Source organism: Loxodonta africana, chromosome 7 (assembly GCF_030014295.1).
Source record: "Loxodonta africana isolate mLoxAfr1 chromosome 7, mLoxAfr1.hap2, whole genome shotgun sequence".
Taxonomy (NCBI): Eukaryota; Metazoa; Chordata; class Mammalia; order Proboscidea; family Elephantidae; genus Loxodonta; species Loxodonta africana.
The window spans coordinates 12,710,418-12,726,727 of NC_087348.1; the positions used below are offsets into that span (position 1 = coordinate 12,710,418).

At 53.9% G+C, this 16,310-nt stretch overlaps 1 protein-coding gene across 7 annotated transcripts in view; it reads right to left on the minus strand.

Annotated features, from left to right (window-relative positions):
- INCENP (inner centromere protein) overlaps positions 1-16,310 on the minus strand; it is a 134,209-nt gene that overhangs the window by 9,685 nt on the left and 108,214 nt on the right. For 4 of the 7 annotated variants that reach the window (XM_064287930.1, XM_064287931.1, XM_064287934.1 and 1 more), the window contains exons 2-11: positions 15,524-15,674; positions 14,559-14,672; positions 12,618-13,381; positions 7,021-7,072; positions 6,474-6,531; positions 6,256-6,355; positions 5,126-5,177; positions 4,628-4,745; positions 4,423-4,557; positions 3,890-3,901 (exon numbers count right to left, since the gene is read on the minus strand). In XM_064287930.1, coding sequence (XP_064144000.1) covers positions 3,890-3,901; positions 4,423-4,557; positions 4,628-4,745; positions 5,126-5,177; positions 6,256-6,355; positions 6,474-6,531; positions 7,021-7,072; positions 12,618-13,381; positions 14,559-14,672; positions 15,524-15,663 — 1,545 coding nt within the window. In that variant the 5' untranslated portion in view covers positions 15,664-15,674. The remainder of the gene's footprint in view (positions 1-3,889; positions 3,902-4,422; positions 4,558-4,627; positions 4,746-5,125; positions 5,178-6,255; positions 6,356-6,473; positions 6,532-7,020; positions 7,073-12,617; positions 13,382-14,558; positions 14,673-15,523; positions 15,675-16,310) is intronic. The other 3 variants (XM_064287935.1, XM_064287933.1, XM_064287932.1) reach the window with 2 other exon arrangements.

Sequence of the window (16,310 nt, forward strand, 5' to 3'; positions counted from 1 at the left end):
CAGAAAGTACTGGAGAGATTGGGAAAATGATATCATCAGGCTGTTTGCAAACTCCTGGGCTTATTCCATTATGGACTGAACTGTGTAGCCAAAACAGTATGTTGTAAATCCTACTATAACTGTAGTTAGAATTCCATTTGGGGACCATGGTTTCAGGGGACATCTAGGTCAATTGGAATAATAAAAGCTATTAAGAAAACATTCTGCATCCCACTTTGGAGAGTGGCGTCTAGGGTCTTAAACGCTAGCAAGCAGCCATCTAAGATGCATCAATTGGTCTCAACCCACATGGAGCAAAGGAGAATGAAGAACACCAAAGACACAAAGTAATTATGAGCCCAAGAGACAGAAAGGGCCATATAAATCAGAGACTACATCGCCTGAGACCAGAAGAACTAGATGGTGCCTGGCTACAACCGATGACTGCCATGACAAGGAACACAGCAGAGAATCCCTAAAGGAGCTGGAGAGCAGTGGGATGCAGACATCAAATCTCGTAAAAAGACCAGACTTAGTGGTCTGACTGACACTAGAAGGACCCTGGAGGTCATTGTCCCCAGGCCTTCTGTTAGCCCAAGACAGGAACCATTCCCAAAGCCAACTCTTCAGACAGGGATTGGACTGGACTGTGGGATAGGAAATGATACTGGTGAGGAGTGAGCTTCTTGGATCAAGCAGACACATGAGATTATGTGTGCAGCTTCTCCCTGGAGGGGAGATGTGAAGGCCAAGGGGGACAGAATCTGGCTGAATGGACATGGAAATACAGGGTAGAGAGAAAGAGTGTGCTGTCTCAGGGGGAGAGCAACTACGAGTATATAGCAAGGTGTACATAAGTTTTTGTATGAGACCGATTTCATTTGTAAACTTTCACTTAAAGCACAATAAAAATTTAATTAAAGAAAACACTGAATGAAAGAAATAAAAAAAAAAAAGAACCCCATTTGGGAATCGGGTTTTCTTTGTTACATTAATAAGACAATACTAGTATAGGGTATGTCTTCAGTCAATCTCTTTTGAGATAAAAAAGGGAACAGATTAGGTACAGAGAAGCAAGCAGAAGTGGGGGAAGAGAGGTATCAAGCTCCATGAAGATTGCCTATGAGCAGAAATTCAGAAGAGATAAGGACCTTCCCCTAGAGCTGGCACCTAGAATTTGGACTTCAAGCCTCCTGAACTGTGAAAAGATAAACTTCTGTTGATGAAAGCCATCTCATGGCTCTGTTGTAGCAGCTCTAGATAACTGAGACAGCCCCAAACTGCAGCTGTATGGACCTGACCCTATTTATCACACCAAAGACTGTGAGGACCAAACTAACAGCGCACTTCCAGGTCCCAACCTACGCCCTGATGGGTGCACACCCAGGGCAGGTGCAAACATCACTGCAGACTTTGAAATCTGAAGTAACATTGGAACAGCACTCCACGGGAGACAGGTTGGAACTTGTGGCCTAAACTTTACCTACAGAAGAGGCGCACAATTTTAAGGTGCTAAGAGAAAAGAACTGTCAACCTAGAACTCAAAGGCCAGTGAAAATATCCTTCAGAAATGAAGGTGAAGTAGACATTCTCGGTAGAAGGAAAACTAGAGAACCCGCTGCCAGCACACCTGCTCTGAGAGAACTACTAAGGGATGTTGTTCAGACAGAAAGGCAATGATACCAGGAGGAAACATGAAACATCTGGAATGAGTGAGAGTTAACAGAAATGGCAGACAGCTGGGTAAATATTCATTTCCTCTTGAGTGCTTTAAAATGTTGAAAACAAAAATTACAACATTGTCTGATGGTGTAGTCAATATACGTAGATTTAACGTATAAGACAACTGCAGCATATGGTGGGGAGAGTAAAGGGAACTATGTCAGGAGAAGGTTTCTACATTCCAACTCAGTTGGTGAGATAGTGATTCTAAATTGACTGTGAAAAGGCTAAAAACACAAAAACCGAACCCGTTACCATCAAGTAGATTCTGACTCATAGCAACCCTTTAGAACAGAGGAGAACTGTCCCACAGGGCTTACAAGACTTTAAATCTTTACGGAAGCACACTGCCACATCTTTCAACTGCAAAGCGGCTGGTAGGTTCAAACTGCTGACCTTCCCTTTCAGTTAGCAGTGGAGCACTTTAACCACTGCGCCACCAGGGCTCCTTAAGTAATGCCTAGTACACCACAACTCCACGAGACGATATAGTCAAAATCATAATATTAAAAACACAGTACTAAAAAATGTTCAAATAACCCTCAAAAAAGGCAAGGGAGGGGGACAAGAAAAAACCAAACAGACAACAAATAATAAAATGGTAGACCTAAATCCAAACATAACATTAAATGTAAATACACCAAATAAAACACATCACTAGAATGAATTAGGAGCCCTGGTGCACACTGGTTAAAGCACTTAGCCCCTAACCAAAAGGTCAGAGGTCTGAACCCGCCAGCCACTCCTCGGGAGAAAAATACGGCGGTCTACATCTGTAAAGATTTACAGAGTCTCTCTCCGCCACCAATCAAATGGTCACTTCACACCAAGCTTGGTGCTAGTTGCTGGGCACACATTACTCTCTGGCTTATCAAATCTCTGTGAAGTAACCACTGGCCTCCTTATGAAGAAGCTGAGGAAACTTAGGACCAAAGGTTAAGAAATGTGTCCAGGGCCCCTAGGCAGGAGCTGGGATTTGAACTGCCGTGTTTACCCCTGCGCCCTTCCTAGGCCCCTGGTCTCCTAACTGAGGCTTGCCCCATGCCCACCAGATGCCCCGTCCAAGGGCCCCGACTCCCCAGAGGAGGGAAGTGCAGCTCCTTAGGCCTCTGGTTCATCACTATGAGGCTGCAAGGCTCTGCTCGGTCTCTGGGTGGAAGCATGCATGACGCTTCTCCTCATGGGAGGAGCAAGCATGGGTTTCATTCACTGCTGTGGGCCCAGGTGCCTAGCAGGGGCCTGGCAGGAGAAAAGGTGCCATAAAACCGCGTGGCCCATTTACTGACACACTGGAAGGCACACCACCACCACCTCAGCCACCCAGAGACCAACCCCCTTACAAGGTCAGGTCCTGCCTGTCCAGCTGCTGGGAGCCCCTCCCACCTGCCAGCCCCAAGACAATGCTGCTCTGCCCTGGCTGGAGGCAGAAGCCCTCCCCGCTGCACAGGGCATCCCTGTATGGCCAAGCGGGAATCCCTTCAGAGCATCTGTGGGAGCTGAAGGGATGGACAGGCTGCAGCCTTGGCAACTAGTGCAGAGACCCCAGGGAGCCAGGAGCACAGGCTGTGCAGGCACCAGCTCCCCACGGCTCCTCACTCATGGCCGGTAGCTGGCTCAGCTCAGCTCTGAGGTATCTGCGAAGAGAACAGTGGCCTGGTTCCCAGAGGCTACCACTGAGTTACACCATCATCAGCAAGACCCCACCACCAACCACCGTTCAGACCCAGACCTCCTTATCCCCTATGGCTCTGCCACTTCAAGGCATAGTTCAGCTGGTGGCCTGATAAATCTCAGTGGCTCTGGGGATCAGAAACAACTCATCTGTTCTCTTCACAGCCCCACAGACCCTGAGGGGAAGCTGGTTGCTGGGAGATGGCTGTGGAGAACACTTCAAGCGGTGGCCCAGGTGAATAGCTGCAGGTCACACCCCCTTTTGGATCCATCCCCCTGGGAGCAGGGTCAAGGTCAAAGAGGCCAGGCTCTGCAGAGGGGGACATCCAGCTCCAGATGTCCGGGCACCTCAGCCAGCCTCCCAGCGACTCTATACACCTCCCACCCCCCCATCACTCGTTAGCGCCACCACCCAGTGTTAGCATCTCTACAGGTGCCATCAATTACGCAGGGGAAGGCTACAGGGGTAAGTGCTAGGTGGAGCTATGTTACAAGGATAGGAAAGCGCTTTACTTACGACAAAGCTGCACTGCGGAGGGAGAGGAGGAAAAAGCCATCAATTAATGTTGGGCTGGGCACATCCTGGGAAGCGGCCACACTCTGGCTGTGCCAGCGAGTCTGCTCAAGGCCTGCTGGGCGCTTGCCATGGCACCACACCACCTCTCATCTCAGCTGACCCTCAGCCCCCAGAGCAACATGTCCGCGTGTGCCCCTCACCTTAACCACTCAAACCACCAGGGGGTGGGGAGGGTGGGCAGTGCCGACGGGCTGCTAAGTCGGTTCTGCAACTTTCAGACCAGGGCTCAAGACCCAGGGTCACCCTGAGCCGGCCATGCCTAGAGTCTGCAGTCCAGGGCTCCCAGGTCAGGACAACATCCCCAAATGTCAGGACAGCCCACGGTCACAGAGGCTTAGGCTGGCTCTTGACCAGTGCCAGGCCACATCTGCCTCTGCCCAGACTACTCCCAGCCACCCTGGGTACAGGATGGGGCCTTCAACCACACTGCACCAGCTCAAACGAAGCCTGGCCTGGGGAGCAGGCTCCCTCACCTTGGGGTCCACGCGTAGGGGCGTGTTACGCTTGATGAAGGACTTCATGACGTTGCTGCGGGACACGGAGGTGGGGGTCATGAGCATCTGGTTCTTCTGCACAGTGTGCAGGAAGGTCCGCAGAGGCCGCACCACCTGCAGACGGGCCGGGGTCAGGCCTCGGCAGGCCAGGCCAGGGCACTGAGGGAAGCAGGTGCCCGCTTACCTTGCTGGCCGGACAGGGTGGGGAAGGGGTCTTGCTCCTGGGGGGCTGCAGCTCCTCATCCTCCAGGTGCTGCTCCTCGTCCAGCTCACTCACCGCCTGCTTGTAGCTGCGTTTCCTCCTGCCAGGGTGCAGGTGGCAGAAGCGTCACGGGTAGACCAACCTCAGCCCCTTCCTGGAGCCCCAATCACGCCCCACAAAAGGTCACCTGTGAATAAAACTGGGCCCAGCTCATAGGACTCCAGAGGTGGGGTCTCCCTGACTGGCCCTCTGCTGCCCCATCAGAAGGGAAGTAGCCAGCCCAAGGTCACAGAGGCAGAAGGACACAGAAGGGCAGGGCCAGCTCCCAGGCCAGCACACGTGGGCCACCTGCTTCATTACATCAGAACCCGAGGCCACTCCCCAGCTGAGGTAGTGGAGGGCCCTAAGCCTGGCATCAAGGTTCACACCTGTCTGGGGCCCTTGAAACAGTCACCCACATTCCCCTTCCTGGATGCAAACCTGGCACTCTGAGGCGGCTCCATGGGCCCATCTGTCTGCTCAGTCTTGGCCTCTGTGAAGACAGCAATTTAGGGGAGGCTACAAGGACGATGCAGCGGGACAGGGGTGGTGGAGGGGCTGGGGAAGGGACACCAGGGTGGCCAGTGGCAAAAGCATCAGCCTCAGCACTGACTGGCCTCAAGAAATCTGTGGGCAACCAGGCCCAGCATGCTACCTCCACCCGTACAGCCCTCACCCCCGAGCCTGGCCCCTGTGACAGGAAGGCCAGGGCCATCCAATCGAGGCTGCCCCAACCCGGGGCCTGCCCCCCTCTAACAGGGAGAGCTGTGTGTAGCCTGTTGCAGCGGTGGAAGCATTCCCACAGGTGCATGTGCTAACAGGTCACCCCTACTCGCACCCTGGCCCTTTCAGCTGGTGCTGACATGACAGGAGAGGACAAGACTCCCAATGCAGAGTCAGCTTGGCGGGCTGAGGCGTCAATCTGTTTTGTTTCATTGCTGGGAAGAAGCACCCCCTGGAAAAAATCACTCCCCTGGGCCCTTTTTCCTCCTTTACTACACAGGTCCTTGCAGCAACCCTGGGAGCTGCAGGGCTGGCTGGCCATCATCCCTGACCCCGTCGTAAAAATGGGGGCAGCCACGTTTGAGACCTCACAGCTGCAGTGCCCTTCCCAGAAAGACTCCAGGACACCCCCGCAGCCTGGTAGGGCTACAGACCAGCTCCCAGAGCCCATGGCCCCTCTGCCCAGCTCTGGGGCACACTCCTCCCTGCTCTCTTTAGAGGAGAGGGCCTATGATGTCAAAGGTAAATGGAGACAGAGGCCGGGTGTCCGGCCCCCCGGCCATGGTTCTGCCCGCTGTCCCTTGGCATGCAGCTCAAGGCCCTAACATATTCAGGCCCCTCCTGTGTCCTGCCCTACCAGCCGGGGCCACTCACGTGGCACTCAGCAGCAGCTCCAGCCATAAGCGGGGAGATAAAACCTAGAGATGCAAAGGAGGTCGATACACCTCCTGGGTTTCATTTACCTATAGGGCCAAAAAATGGGGCCTCCTTGGGCCCAGAGAGAAATTCAGACTGAGGCTACAAGCCCCATTGTGGGTATCTGTGCACAGCAGGTGGGGAAGACTCACCATGCTGTCCTTCAGAGGGTGACTCCTGGCCGCCGGGTGTACTAATGGCGATCTCGGTGGCATTATGGGGCGATGAGGTCCTCCCTCCATTCTTGGGGGCCTGTGGGAAAAACAAGACTCTAGGGGACTCCACCTGGGACTCAAGGTCCAGGACCAGTGTGGTGCTGGGCACGAGCTCGAAGCCCCCCAAGTCCTCTTCCTTGGCCTACCCTCCTCACCTCCGGCTCCGTGGCCTCCACAGGCTCTGCCTCCAAACTGGGCTCCTTCTGCTCGGAGCTGAAAGGAAAGCAGGAGGCATTAGCAGGACTGCCCAGCAAGCCCAGACTCCTCCCCACAGGGAGCCCTTCCACCAGCCCCTAGGGTAGGGACCCAGGCATGGTCCACATCAGATGCTTGGCCTGAGCCACAAACCCACAGACCCCAAGGAGGATGGAAGCATAGGCGCCAAAGCCAGTCGCTCCCTGGAGCCACTAGGAAACCGAGGAAGTCTGCATCTAAATCCAGCTTGTCTCACATCCATCAGAGCTTTGACAGGGGAGCTAAGCCCTACCCCAGCTCCACCTTTGCCTCTCAGCCCAATAAGCCACTCCCCATTTTCTGCTGGGCCAGCCAAGCCAGCAGGTCTGCCCAGTCATCCCACTCCTCCTTCCCAAGCTCTGGCCCTCTGCTCCAAAGCGAGAGGGGAGCCCCAAGTGCAGCCAGGCGGAGGACAGATCCCTGGTGCTAACCCCGGGGCAGGTTGCCAAGCCCCAGAACTGAACTCACATGACTTTCTGGGGCACCTCGACATTCAGGAGCCTCTCCAGGTAACTGTGACCTAAGGGGAAAACAAACAAAAGAAGCTAACCAAACCAACCAGAGCACCCCAGGTGCTATCCTGAGAGATCCAGCATATCAGGCTCCTGCAGTGTCTCTTCTTCCATGGCCACGCCCTCTCTACCACATGACCCCCTCCTTTCACCAGACAGAGGCCCTGCCCGCTGCTCTGAGCACTCAGCCTCATCACCTCCTTGGCTCCTAGCATCCTTAACTCAACGGAGCTATCAGTTTCACATCTCCTGCTACTTCCTAGTGGCTCCTCCACTGGGTTGGGAGTATCTTGGGAAGAGACACAATGTCTGACTCAGCTCCAGGCCCCCAGCTCCTAGCATGTGGCCAGATGCAAAGCAGCTTATTTACTGAAGAGGTATTCACTGGGTGCCCATTATGTGCTGGGCCCTGCGCCAGGCCCTGGGGACGCAGTGGTAATTAGAACTGACAGAGCCAATACTAAGTCTAGATAACGATCATCAAGTTATCCTATAAACAACACTGTGATACATGGGGTGACAGAAAAGAGCAGAGGGGTCTGAAAGCCCAGAATGGGGGGGGAGGGCATGCTATCTGGGGGATCAGACCCGTAGAATGAGTTTACAGGCAAAAGGGCAGGAGTGGGAGGGAGAAGGATGTCCAGGCCATTGGTTCTTAAAGCGTATTCTCAGACCCCTGGGAGCCCCCCAGATCCTTCTGGGGAGTCACGAGGTCATAACTATTTTCACCACAATATTAAAATATTATTTGCCCTTTTCACTGTGTCGACATTTATACTGCCGCTGCAAAAGCAATGGTAGGTAAAACTGCCAGTGTGTTAACATACATCAAGGCAGTGACATCAAACTGTACTAGTAGCCAATGTATTCTTCCCCATCACATACGCACAGCAAAAAAATGTCCAGTTTCACTTCAGAATGTGCTTGATGAAGGGATAAAAAGTATTCATTTCATTAAGTCTAAATGTGAGCACGTGTCTTTGTAATATTCTGTGGGACAAAATGGGAAGTATGCAAAGTACTGTTCTGTGACACACCAAAGTCTCCGTGAAAAGCACTCATGTGACTGTCTTGAGTTGCCAGCTAAACTAGCCATTTGTTTGTTTTTCACAGGCTATTTTTAATGGAAAGAATGGCTGGCAAACTGCAGTTATTCAGTCTTGGGTATATGGCAGATTCATTTTCTAAAAACAAATGAAGTCAGCCTGTCACTTAAAGTAAAACAACTAATGGTATCTGTTCCCAATAATAAAAGAAAAAGAAAACCTGAACTTTCAAGCCAAAAACAGAATTTTGAAAAATGTGTATCCACCACCACGAACTTCACAGTTTCTTAATACCTAAAGACTTTTCTGATGAGATCAGGAAATAAATGTGAGGTTTTTTTTGGATACTATATAATGAAGTATGTTGACATTTGGAAGTCAACACCTCAGTAAAACAGTATTTTCCAAATGAGCAATGCATGATCACACGTGGCTAAAAGACCCATCTATCACTAGTTGAGTCGGATGTAGAAACAAAGAATATGCACAATTATCTGAAAAGGCTATTAAAATACTCTTCCCTTTTCCAACTACATATCTGTGCACCCAGAATTTCTTCATATGCTTCAAGCCAAACAACAGAATACAACAGGTTGAATAGAGAAACTAGCTGTCTTCTTTTAAACCACGCATTAAAGAGATTGGTAAAGATGTAAAGTAATGCCAGTCTGCTCACTGAATTTTTTATTTTGAAAAAGTTACTTTTCTGTCTAAAAAAATTAAAATCTTTGTTAACATATAATGGGCTTGTTATTTTTCTTTTTAAATAAATTAATACTTCCTAAATTCCTCAGTTTTAATTTCTAATACAGTCAATACTAACAGATACAACCCTTATAGTCAAAAGCTCTTTGTGGTCCTCAGTAATTGTTAATTCAAGCAGGCACTGGGACTGAAAAGCCAAGAACCTCTGGTCTGGGTGGAAGGAACAACACCTGTAAAGGCCATGAGGCAGGAAAGAGTGTAGCTTTCTATAGAAACTGAAAGAAGACTGGCTGGGCTAGAGCACCCTGAGCCCCAGGACACTTGGCCAGAGGTGAGGCTGGGGAAGTGACCCGGGTGAGACCAGAGGGCACCCATGGGTCTAAGAAGAAGAGGGAAGATAGAGAAGCTGGAGTAGCAAACAGGGAGAGCCACAGAGAGAAGTGCACCCAGGACCTTCCAAGGTATGAAGAAGCCGGGTATGGGGTGAGGAGCAGCAGCTGCAGGGGCCCAGCTGGCGGTTATGGCTGGAGAAGGCCTCCACTTAAGGGGTCTGTGGCCTGAAGCTATGGCTCCCATCATCTTCCCAGGCCTCGCCGGCCCTACTCAAGTGCTCGCTGGCGAGGGGGCAGAAGAGAATCTGATGCTCAGGGTGAGAGGATGACCACACGACAATTCCAACAGCACAGGATCTCTCTGGAATGTTAAGTGCCAGGGTCCCAGTATACCATTCAGATTTCAGTGCCAATCCAGCAGGCAGGGAGGTAGCTGGGGGAACCCAAGGAGAAATCTCGCCTAAAATCAAGACCCTGGAAACTGTGAAGCAGCTGCCCGCTGCCCAACCACTTCAGGGCCCACCCACCTACCAGTGTACTTACTGCCCCACCCATCTCTTTGCCTGCGGCCCTCTCTGGGCAACTGGCCACAGGTGCAGAGGGTAATGTCCCACCCTGCAGCTCCCTCTCTCCAAGGGGTAACCCCACGTGGGTATCCCCAGCTTTCCCCATGGCATCAGGAGCCACTGAGCGTGCCTGCTCTGTGCTGGAGGCTTCTCTTCTGGGTCTCACATGCCTACTCCCCAAATCCAAATCAAATCCACTGCCACCAAGTCAATTCCAACCTCATGGCAACCCTAAAGGACAGAGTAGAACTGCCCCATAGGGTTTCCAAGGCGGTAATAAATACAGAAGCAGGCTGCCACATCTTTCTCCCATTGAACGGCTGGTAGGTTCGAACCACCAACCTTTTGGTTAGCAGGCCAGCACTTAACCAACGCGCCACCAGGACTCCTCCTTACTCTCTAGCTGTAGGTAATTCCTTCCCCTCCAAAATTAAAGATTTGCACTGAATCCCTGTTCAAGGGCTGCTCCTGGGGAAACCCAAACAAAGACTCCACGCAGAGCTGCCCACCCAGCCGAGCCTCAGAGCCTGAGCTTCAGGAGAGCCTTCCAGGAAGCCCCCTCTCCCCTGTCACTCCACACCCCTGCAGCGCCTCACCGGGGCAGCCTGGCCACACCTCCACCGATCTTCCAGGATGCAGCCTGTTCTACCCCGTTTGGTTTTCTCAGAGATTCACTGAGCATGTACCCCGTCTGAGCACTAAACTGGGCACTTTATCTGCATTCCCATTCGAGGCACAGCTGACCACTTTTACAGCTTGGGAAGCCGAGGCTGGGGGAAGGGGTGTGCCCTAGGGCACCCAGCTACGATCTGTGAGGCTCCAGGGCTTACCCTCCATGATTTGGTGCCTCCTTCCTTGCCCTCTTCCTTCCACCTGAGCACTGGGCTGGGAGTCAGACAGACAGGGTCAGTGCGTGGAGGGGTGGGGCCAAGGGGACAAGCAACCAAAGGCTTAGAGCGGCAGATCTGGGAACCCGTTGCTGTCAAGTCAATTCTAGTCAATTTCAACTCATAGCAACCCTACAGGAGAGATTAGAACTGTCCCGTAGCGTTTCCAAGAAGCGGCTGGCTGGTGGATTTGAACTGCCGACCTTTTGGTTAGTAGCCAAGCTCTTAACCACTGCACCCCTGGGAATTCTGTCCCAAAAGCAGGGACAGGGGTCTAGAGCTTCTCTCCCAACCCTGCCCTGTCCTTCCTCTGCTGCTCCAGGCTTGCCTGCCACTTCCACGCTTTTCCTGGATTTGATTCAGGCCTCAGGAAACCTCCGGGGCACATCTGAACCATCCAGGCCCTTCCGAGAATCCAAAACTGGAAGTGTGCCACGCTGCACATCTGCACGTGCCCAGGCTGCATCTTCCCAAGCCCCTGAGTCCCAGCGCAGGCTAGGAGCAGACCTTCCTCAGGCAGTATGACTTGGCAGGGGCCAGAGAGAAACCTACCAACGTGACTGCTCCCACCTGCCAACAGGCCCCACCCTGGGGCTCTCCACGAGGTTCCTCAAGAAGCAGCCTGCTTCCCAGATAAAACATGTGGGACTCAAGGCCCAGCTTCCCAGCTGACAGGCTCTGTGACTGCCTTACATCCGTCTGTCTCCCTCCGAAAGTGGGAAAGCCCTCACAGGCTAGCAGTGCTGCCAGGGGGACCTACTCAGATCACCCTTTAGCTTATAAATCTTAAAGCGCAGGCAAACGTGGACATAGAGCTGGGCCCATCTCCTCCATCAGCCCTACTGCCTTTGTCCTGATGGCAGCTTCTCCCTGATCTCCCTGCCTCCTTCCCGTTCCTCCACTTGGCCATTTTCCACAGTGCCAGGGCTCTTCTGAGACCTGTCACTGGCCACATCGTTGGCTTCAATGGGATGGAGCCCAAGCTCCTCAAGGGGCCCCAGACACACCATCACTCACTGATTCATGCCTCCGGGTCTTTGCACAAGCCATTCCCTCTGCAGGGATACCTTCCCCACATTCTTCCACCTTGCAAGAGCCGAGACATCCTGTTCAGACCCCACCCCTCCATGCAGCCGGCCCTGACTCTCAGAGCTCGTTACCTGTTCCCACTGGGGCAACGGTCCCGAGCTGGGATCTGATGACAATAAAACCAGCAAACATCGCCGAGCCCTCCTACATGCCAGGCCCTGTCTAAGCACCCTACGGGCATTAACGGAAGAAATCTCACAAGGATCCTGGAGGTGATGCTATCATTGTCCCCAGTCAACAGATGAGGAACTGAGGCCCATAGAGAAGCTCCCATAGCCTGCCCAAGGTCACAGGGCGAGCAAACAGGTGAGCTGGGATTCAACCCAGGCGAGCAAGCTCCGGAATCGCCTTGATTCTCCCCCTCCTGCCTCTTATCAGGTACTCAGTCATCTGCCTCCCCAGAAAGGGCCTGCTGTGACGAGAATTCGTATCTCCAGACCAAACCCAGTTTTGCTGACAGGAGGCAGCCCACAACAGGGTGAATGTGTGCCTCTGTGGGAGGGGGAAAAGGGGTGGAACACGCTCACCCTGAGTCCAAAGACCCAGGTTCAAGTCTCAACACGGCCATCAACCACACAGCCACTGTGGCCACCTCCCTGGACCTCATTTGCGAAACAAAAGTACTGGACTAGATTGGCACTGTCCAATACAATACCATGAGCTACGTGTGGCTATTTAAATATAAATTAAGCAAAATGTAATGAAATTAAAAATCCAGCTCTGCAATCACGTTAGCCATATTTCAAGGGCTCCACAGCCACATGTGGCTAGTGGCTACCGTATAGGACAGCACAGATATGGGACACTGCCACCACCGTAGAACGTTCTAATGGACAGCTCCTGGCTACATGCCCCCAGAACCTTCCAGCTGAGTGGGGCAGCAAGGACCACCCACAGCACCCCCACCCACTGCTGAGCCCTGACTCACAGATGATACGGGTAGAGACGGCTGGCTCTTTGGTGGCTTTGTTGGCAATTTTTCTGTTAGACCTTCGGACGGTGTTCTCCTGCTTAGCCACCACGGAGTACTTATTGGCCAGTGAGGCCTGGGGGCCCGGGGCAATCAGGCTGTGCCGTGGGTTCGCTTGGGAGCCTGTCGGTGTTGAGAAGTTATCTGACAGGATAGGAGCCAGCACCCGCTCCTGCCATGGAGAGTCTGGAGAGCTAGGCACGTCGTGTGGGACAGAAGAGGCCTGTGCAATCCTGAGCTTGGACGCCGACCGCCCTGCCCCGACCCCCTGGCCCTTGGGGCCCTGGGGGGTGGCCATCAGGGAGCTCACAGTGACAGACTCCAGTCTCCCGGCCTCTGGCTTCTTGGGTATCAACTCCTCGTCTGATGTTAGGATTCCCTGAGAGGCTGGAGCCTGCGACGGAGCCTGGCCAGACCTGATCTGGGTGAGGTACTGCTCGGCACTCTGGCGCTCGCCAACACCTATCTCCACCAAGGGCACCAGCTGGCACTGGGCTGGGCTATTCTTGGGCTTCTTGGTCAGTGTCGTGGGGGACTCAGGGGTGGGCGAGGAAGCAGCCGAGGCCGCAGTAGCTGCTGCAGCTGCCGCAGCGGCAGCACGGGTCAGCCGCCGCAAGATGGAGCCGTTCTCCCCCACCACCGTGGCCAGCTTCTCCACTTTGTCCTTGCTGCGGAGGCACCGGGAGCTCAGCTGGCTGCTCCGAGTCTTCCTGCGGGATAACCTGTTGGAGGCGGCAGAGCAGAGGTTGAGGCAGCGGCCCAGCAGGGCAGCTTGTGGTTGCTGGGTGCCATCAAGTCAATTCCTACATGACAGAGTACAACTGCCCTGTAGGGTTTCCTAGGCTATAATCTTTACAGGAGCAGATCACCACGTCTTTTCTCCACGGTGCTGTTGGTGGGTTTGAACTGCTGACCTTTTGGTTAGCAGCCAAGCACTTAACCACTGTGCCACCAGGGCTCCCAGCAGGGCTGGGGCACCCCAAAACAGATCTGGGGCACACCAGTCTTACCATGAGCCATCAGCTCAGCAGGGGGAGCCTGGAGGCTGAAAATCTGGGTATAGTCCAGGCTCTGCCACCTCTAGCCAGGTGACCCCTAGCCACTCCTGTCTGAGCCTCAGTCTTCCAACCTGTGAATCTGGTATAACACCAGTCCTGCTGGGAAGATTAAATTCATACCTATGAAAGGACTGTCCCTAAGACAGCTCCCAGTGACTGAGGTCACACTGTGCCAAGCACCCCACTGGGGACTTTACACGTGCTCTCCTAATCCACGAGATGGCCCTGAGAGGTAGGTGTCGTTATCCTACTGCAGAGGAAACTGAGGCTCAGACCGGCAGAAAATTAGCCCAGGGCATACAGCTGCTAAGGGGCAGAGCTGGAATTTACACCCAGGACTGCCTGACCCCGAGGTCCAGCCTCTTTGCCCTGGTACTGCAGCCCACAGCTACCCCTATAAGGCACCAGAACAACAGCAGCGGCAAGAGTTTGGGAACAAACCTGCCTGGTCCACATCTCTGGTCATTCTCACCCAAGTCAAAGGTCAGCTTCTCTTTCTTCTCTCACCTCTATAAGTCCTTCCCATCCTCCAAGGCCCAGATCAAACATGCCCCACCTCCAACACGCACGCGCACACACACACACATGCATGCGTGCACACTGCAGCCACACTTTGACTCCATGGTCTTGGGTCACGCTTTCAATTCCCCCTCCATCAGCATCCTGCCTCTCAGCGTGACCCACGTGATACCACTACTACCCCACCCCTGCAGGGGCTGCTCCTGTTAGCAGGCTCCCAATTAACACCTGCGGAATCAAACTCGCCCAGTGGGCACCAAGCCTCGGCAGACCCCGCCCACTCAGTTGGCCCCAGCTCCTGGTGGCCTCCGGTTCCTCCTACCTTTTCCGAACTGGGTCTCTATTTTCATCTTGGAAAGAAGAAACCCGTCTCTTCTTTCGTCGGTTCTTCTGAGAAGGCGTTTTGGGCATCAGCTCGGGCTCTTTGCTGAATTCTCTGTTTGGTACAAGGAGGGTGATGCTGGCAGCTGACTGGGAGCTGCTGGCCCCCACCCCCACCTGGCCCCCCCCGCCCACATTTCCTGACAAGGCAGCCAAGCTAGGGCGACTGGCACCAGAGAAGCTCCCCAAGGCCAGGTGCAAGTCACCTGCCCAGCACTTGGGCTTCCTCCTGCAGACATGCAGGGGGGAAAGGCTCTGGGCAAGTCTCTGTCAGCCCCACACCCCAAGACCCAGTCACAGAATCTGCCAAGGACCTAGAGGGACAGGGCAGAGAGTCTGAAGGAAATCACAAGAAGGGAAGGGGGAGTCCAATGAGAGACCCAGAAGCACAGGGATGCCATGAGTGTTGCTGGGAGAAGCAGAAAGGAAGTCCAGGAAGAGGCTAAGCATCCCCCTATCAGTCTTCCTCCCTATCTGCATCCCACCCACCCCAGGCCCACCCTAGGCTACCCCTGGGTGAGAGTAGGGGCCCAAGTGTGAGGAAGGAGCCAGCAGCATGAAGGGTCTCTGGGAAAGGGTTGGGCAAAGAGGAAGGAGTGGGGGCACCAGGGGGAAGGAGAGGGCAGAGGCTTGTACTTCCTCCCACTGCCACCAGAGGCTCACGTCAGAAGGCCCGTCTGCCCTCCAGTGACAGGTGCTGGTGTCCTTGCCCTGGCAGGACCATCAGCTGCCAGGCATCTCCTTCCTCTTCCCGCTACACAAGGGCGGGCCCCCAGCACACCCGGCACTCAGGAGGGACAGGCTGTCTGTCCTGCCTGTCAGGTGGGGAAGTGGGGCTGCTGTGTCCCCAAGGCCGTAGCAACCAGGCCACCCCCAGCAGCCCCGCCCCTAGATCCCTGCCCTCACCTGGTGAACATGCGCTCTGCTTCCTCCTCGATCTCCTCCAGCCACACCATGTCCTTATTGTCCACGTTACAGACAAACTCCAGGAGCTTCTGCTCACACAGCTCCAGCAGGTGAACGGGCCCTGGGGCTGTCGTCCCCATGGCAGCACTGTCTGGTGAAGGCAGGGACAAGAGTCACAACGGCTCAGGGATGGGACCAGAGCCTTCTCCAGGGCAAGAGTCTGCCAGGCCCCACCTGCAGCACCTACCTGCCAGTACCGCAAGACACCCAGGACCTGGAGTAGGGCCCCTCCCTGCTCACAGTCACTTCCCAGCTGCTGAATTCCAAACACCAATCCACTCTCCTCACCTTTGCAAAAGAAAGGCCTTTCTACTCACACTCTTTTCAAACACACACACACACACACAAGAGCGCAGCTGTCCCCATAAGTCCACATTTCCCAGTCAATTTTGATATCAACGGTCCCCCTTACACAAATGGCCTTTTCCTCCCGTTACACCAAAGGCAGCGGAGAGGGCCATGCCCATGACTGTGGGTGGCTGCAGAACAGAGGTCTCCATCCAAAGAGGGCACCGTTTAAGGAAGCCAAAATCAAAACTAAGGTTCACAAAGGAGCTAGAAAAAGAATTAAGGTGACAGGGCAATGCCAACTGCCTTTCTGCATCAGAGAGAAACGGCAACCCCCACGGGCGCCCTCTCCACCTGCCCTAGCCTGCAGACTCTCCAGGCCAGGCAAGTAAGGGCTGAGACACGGCCACCCTGTGCCTACACACAACCTAATCGCAGA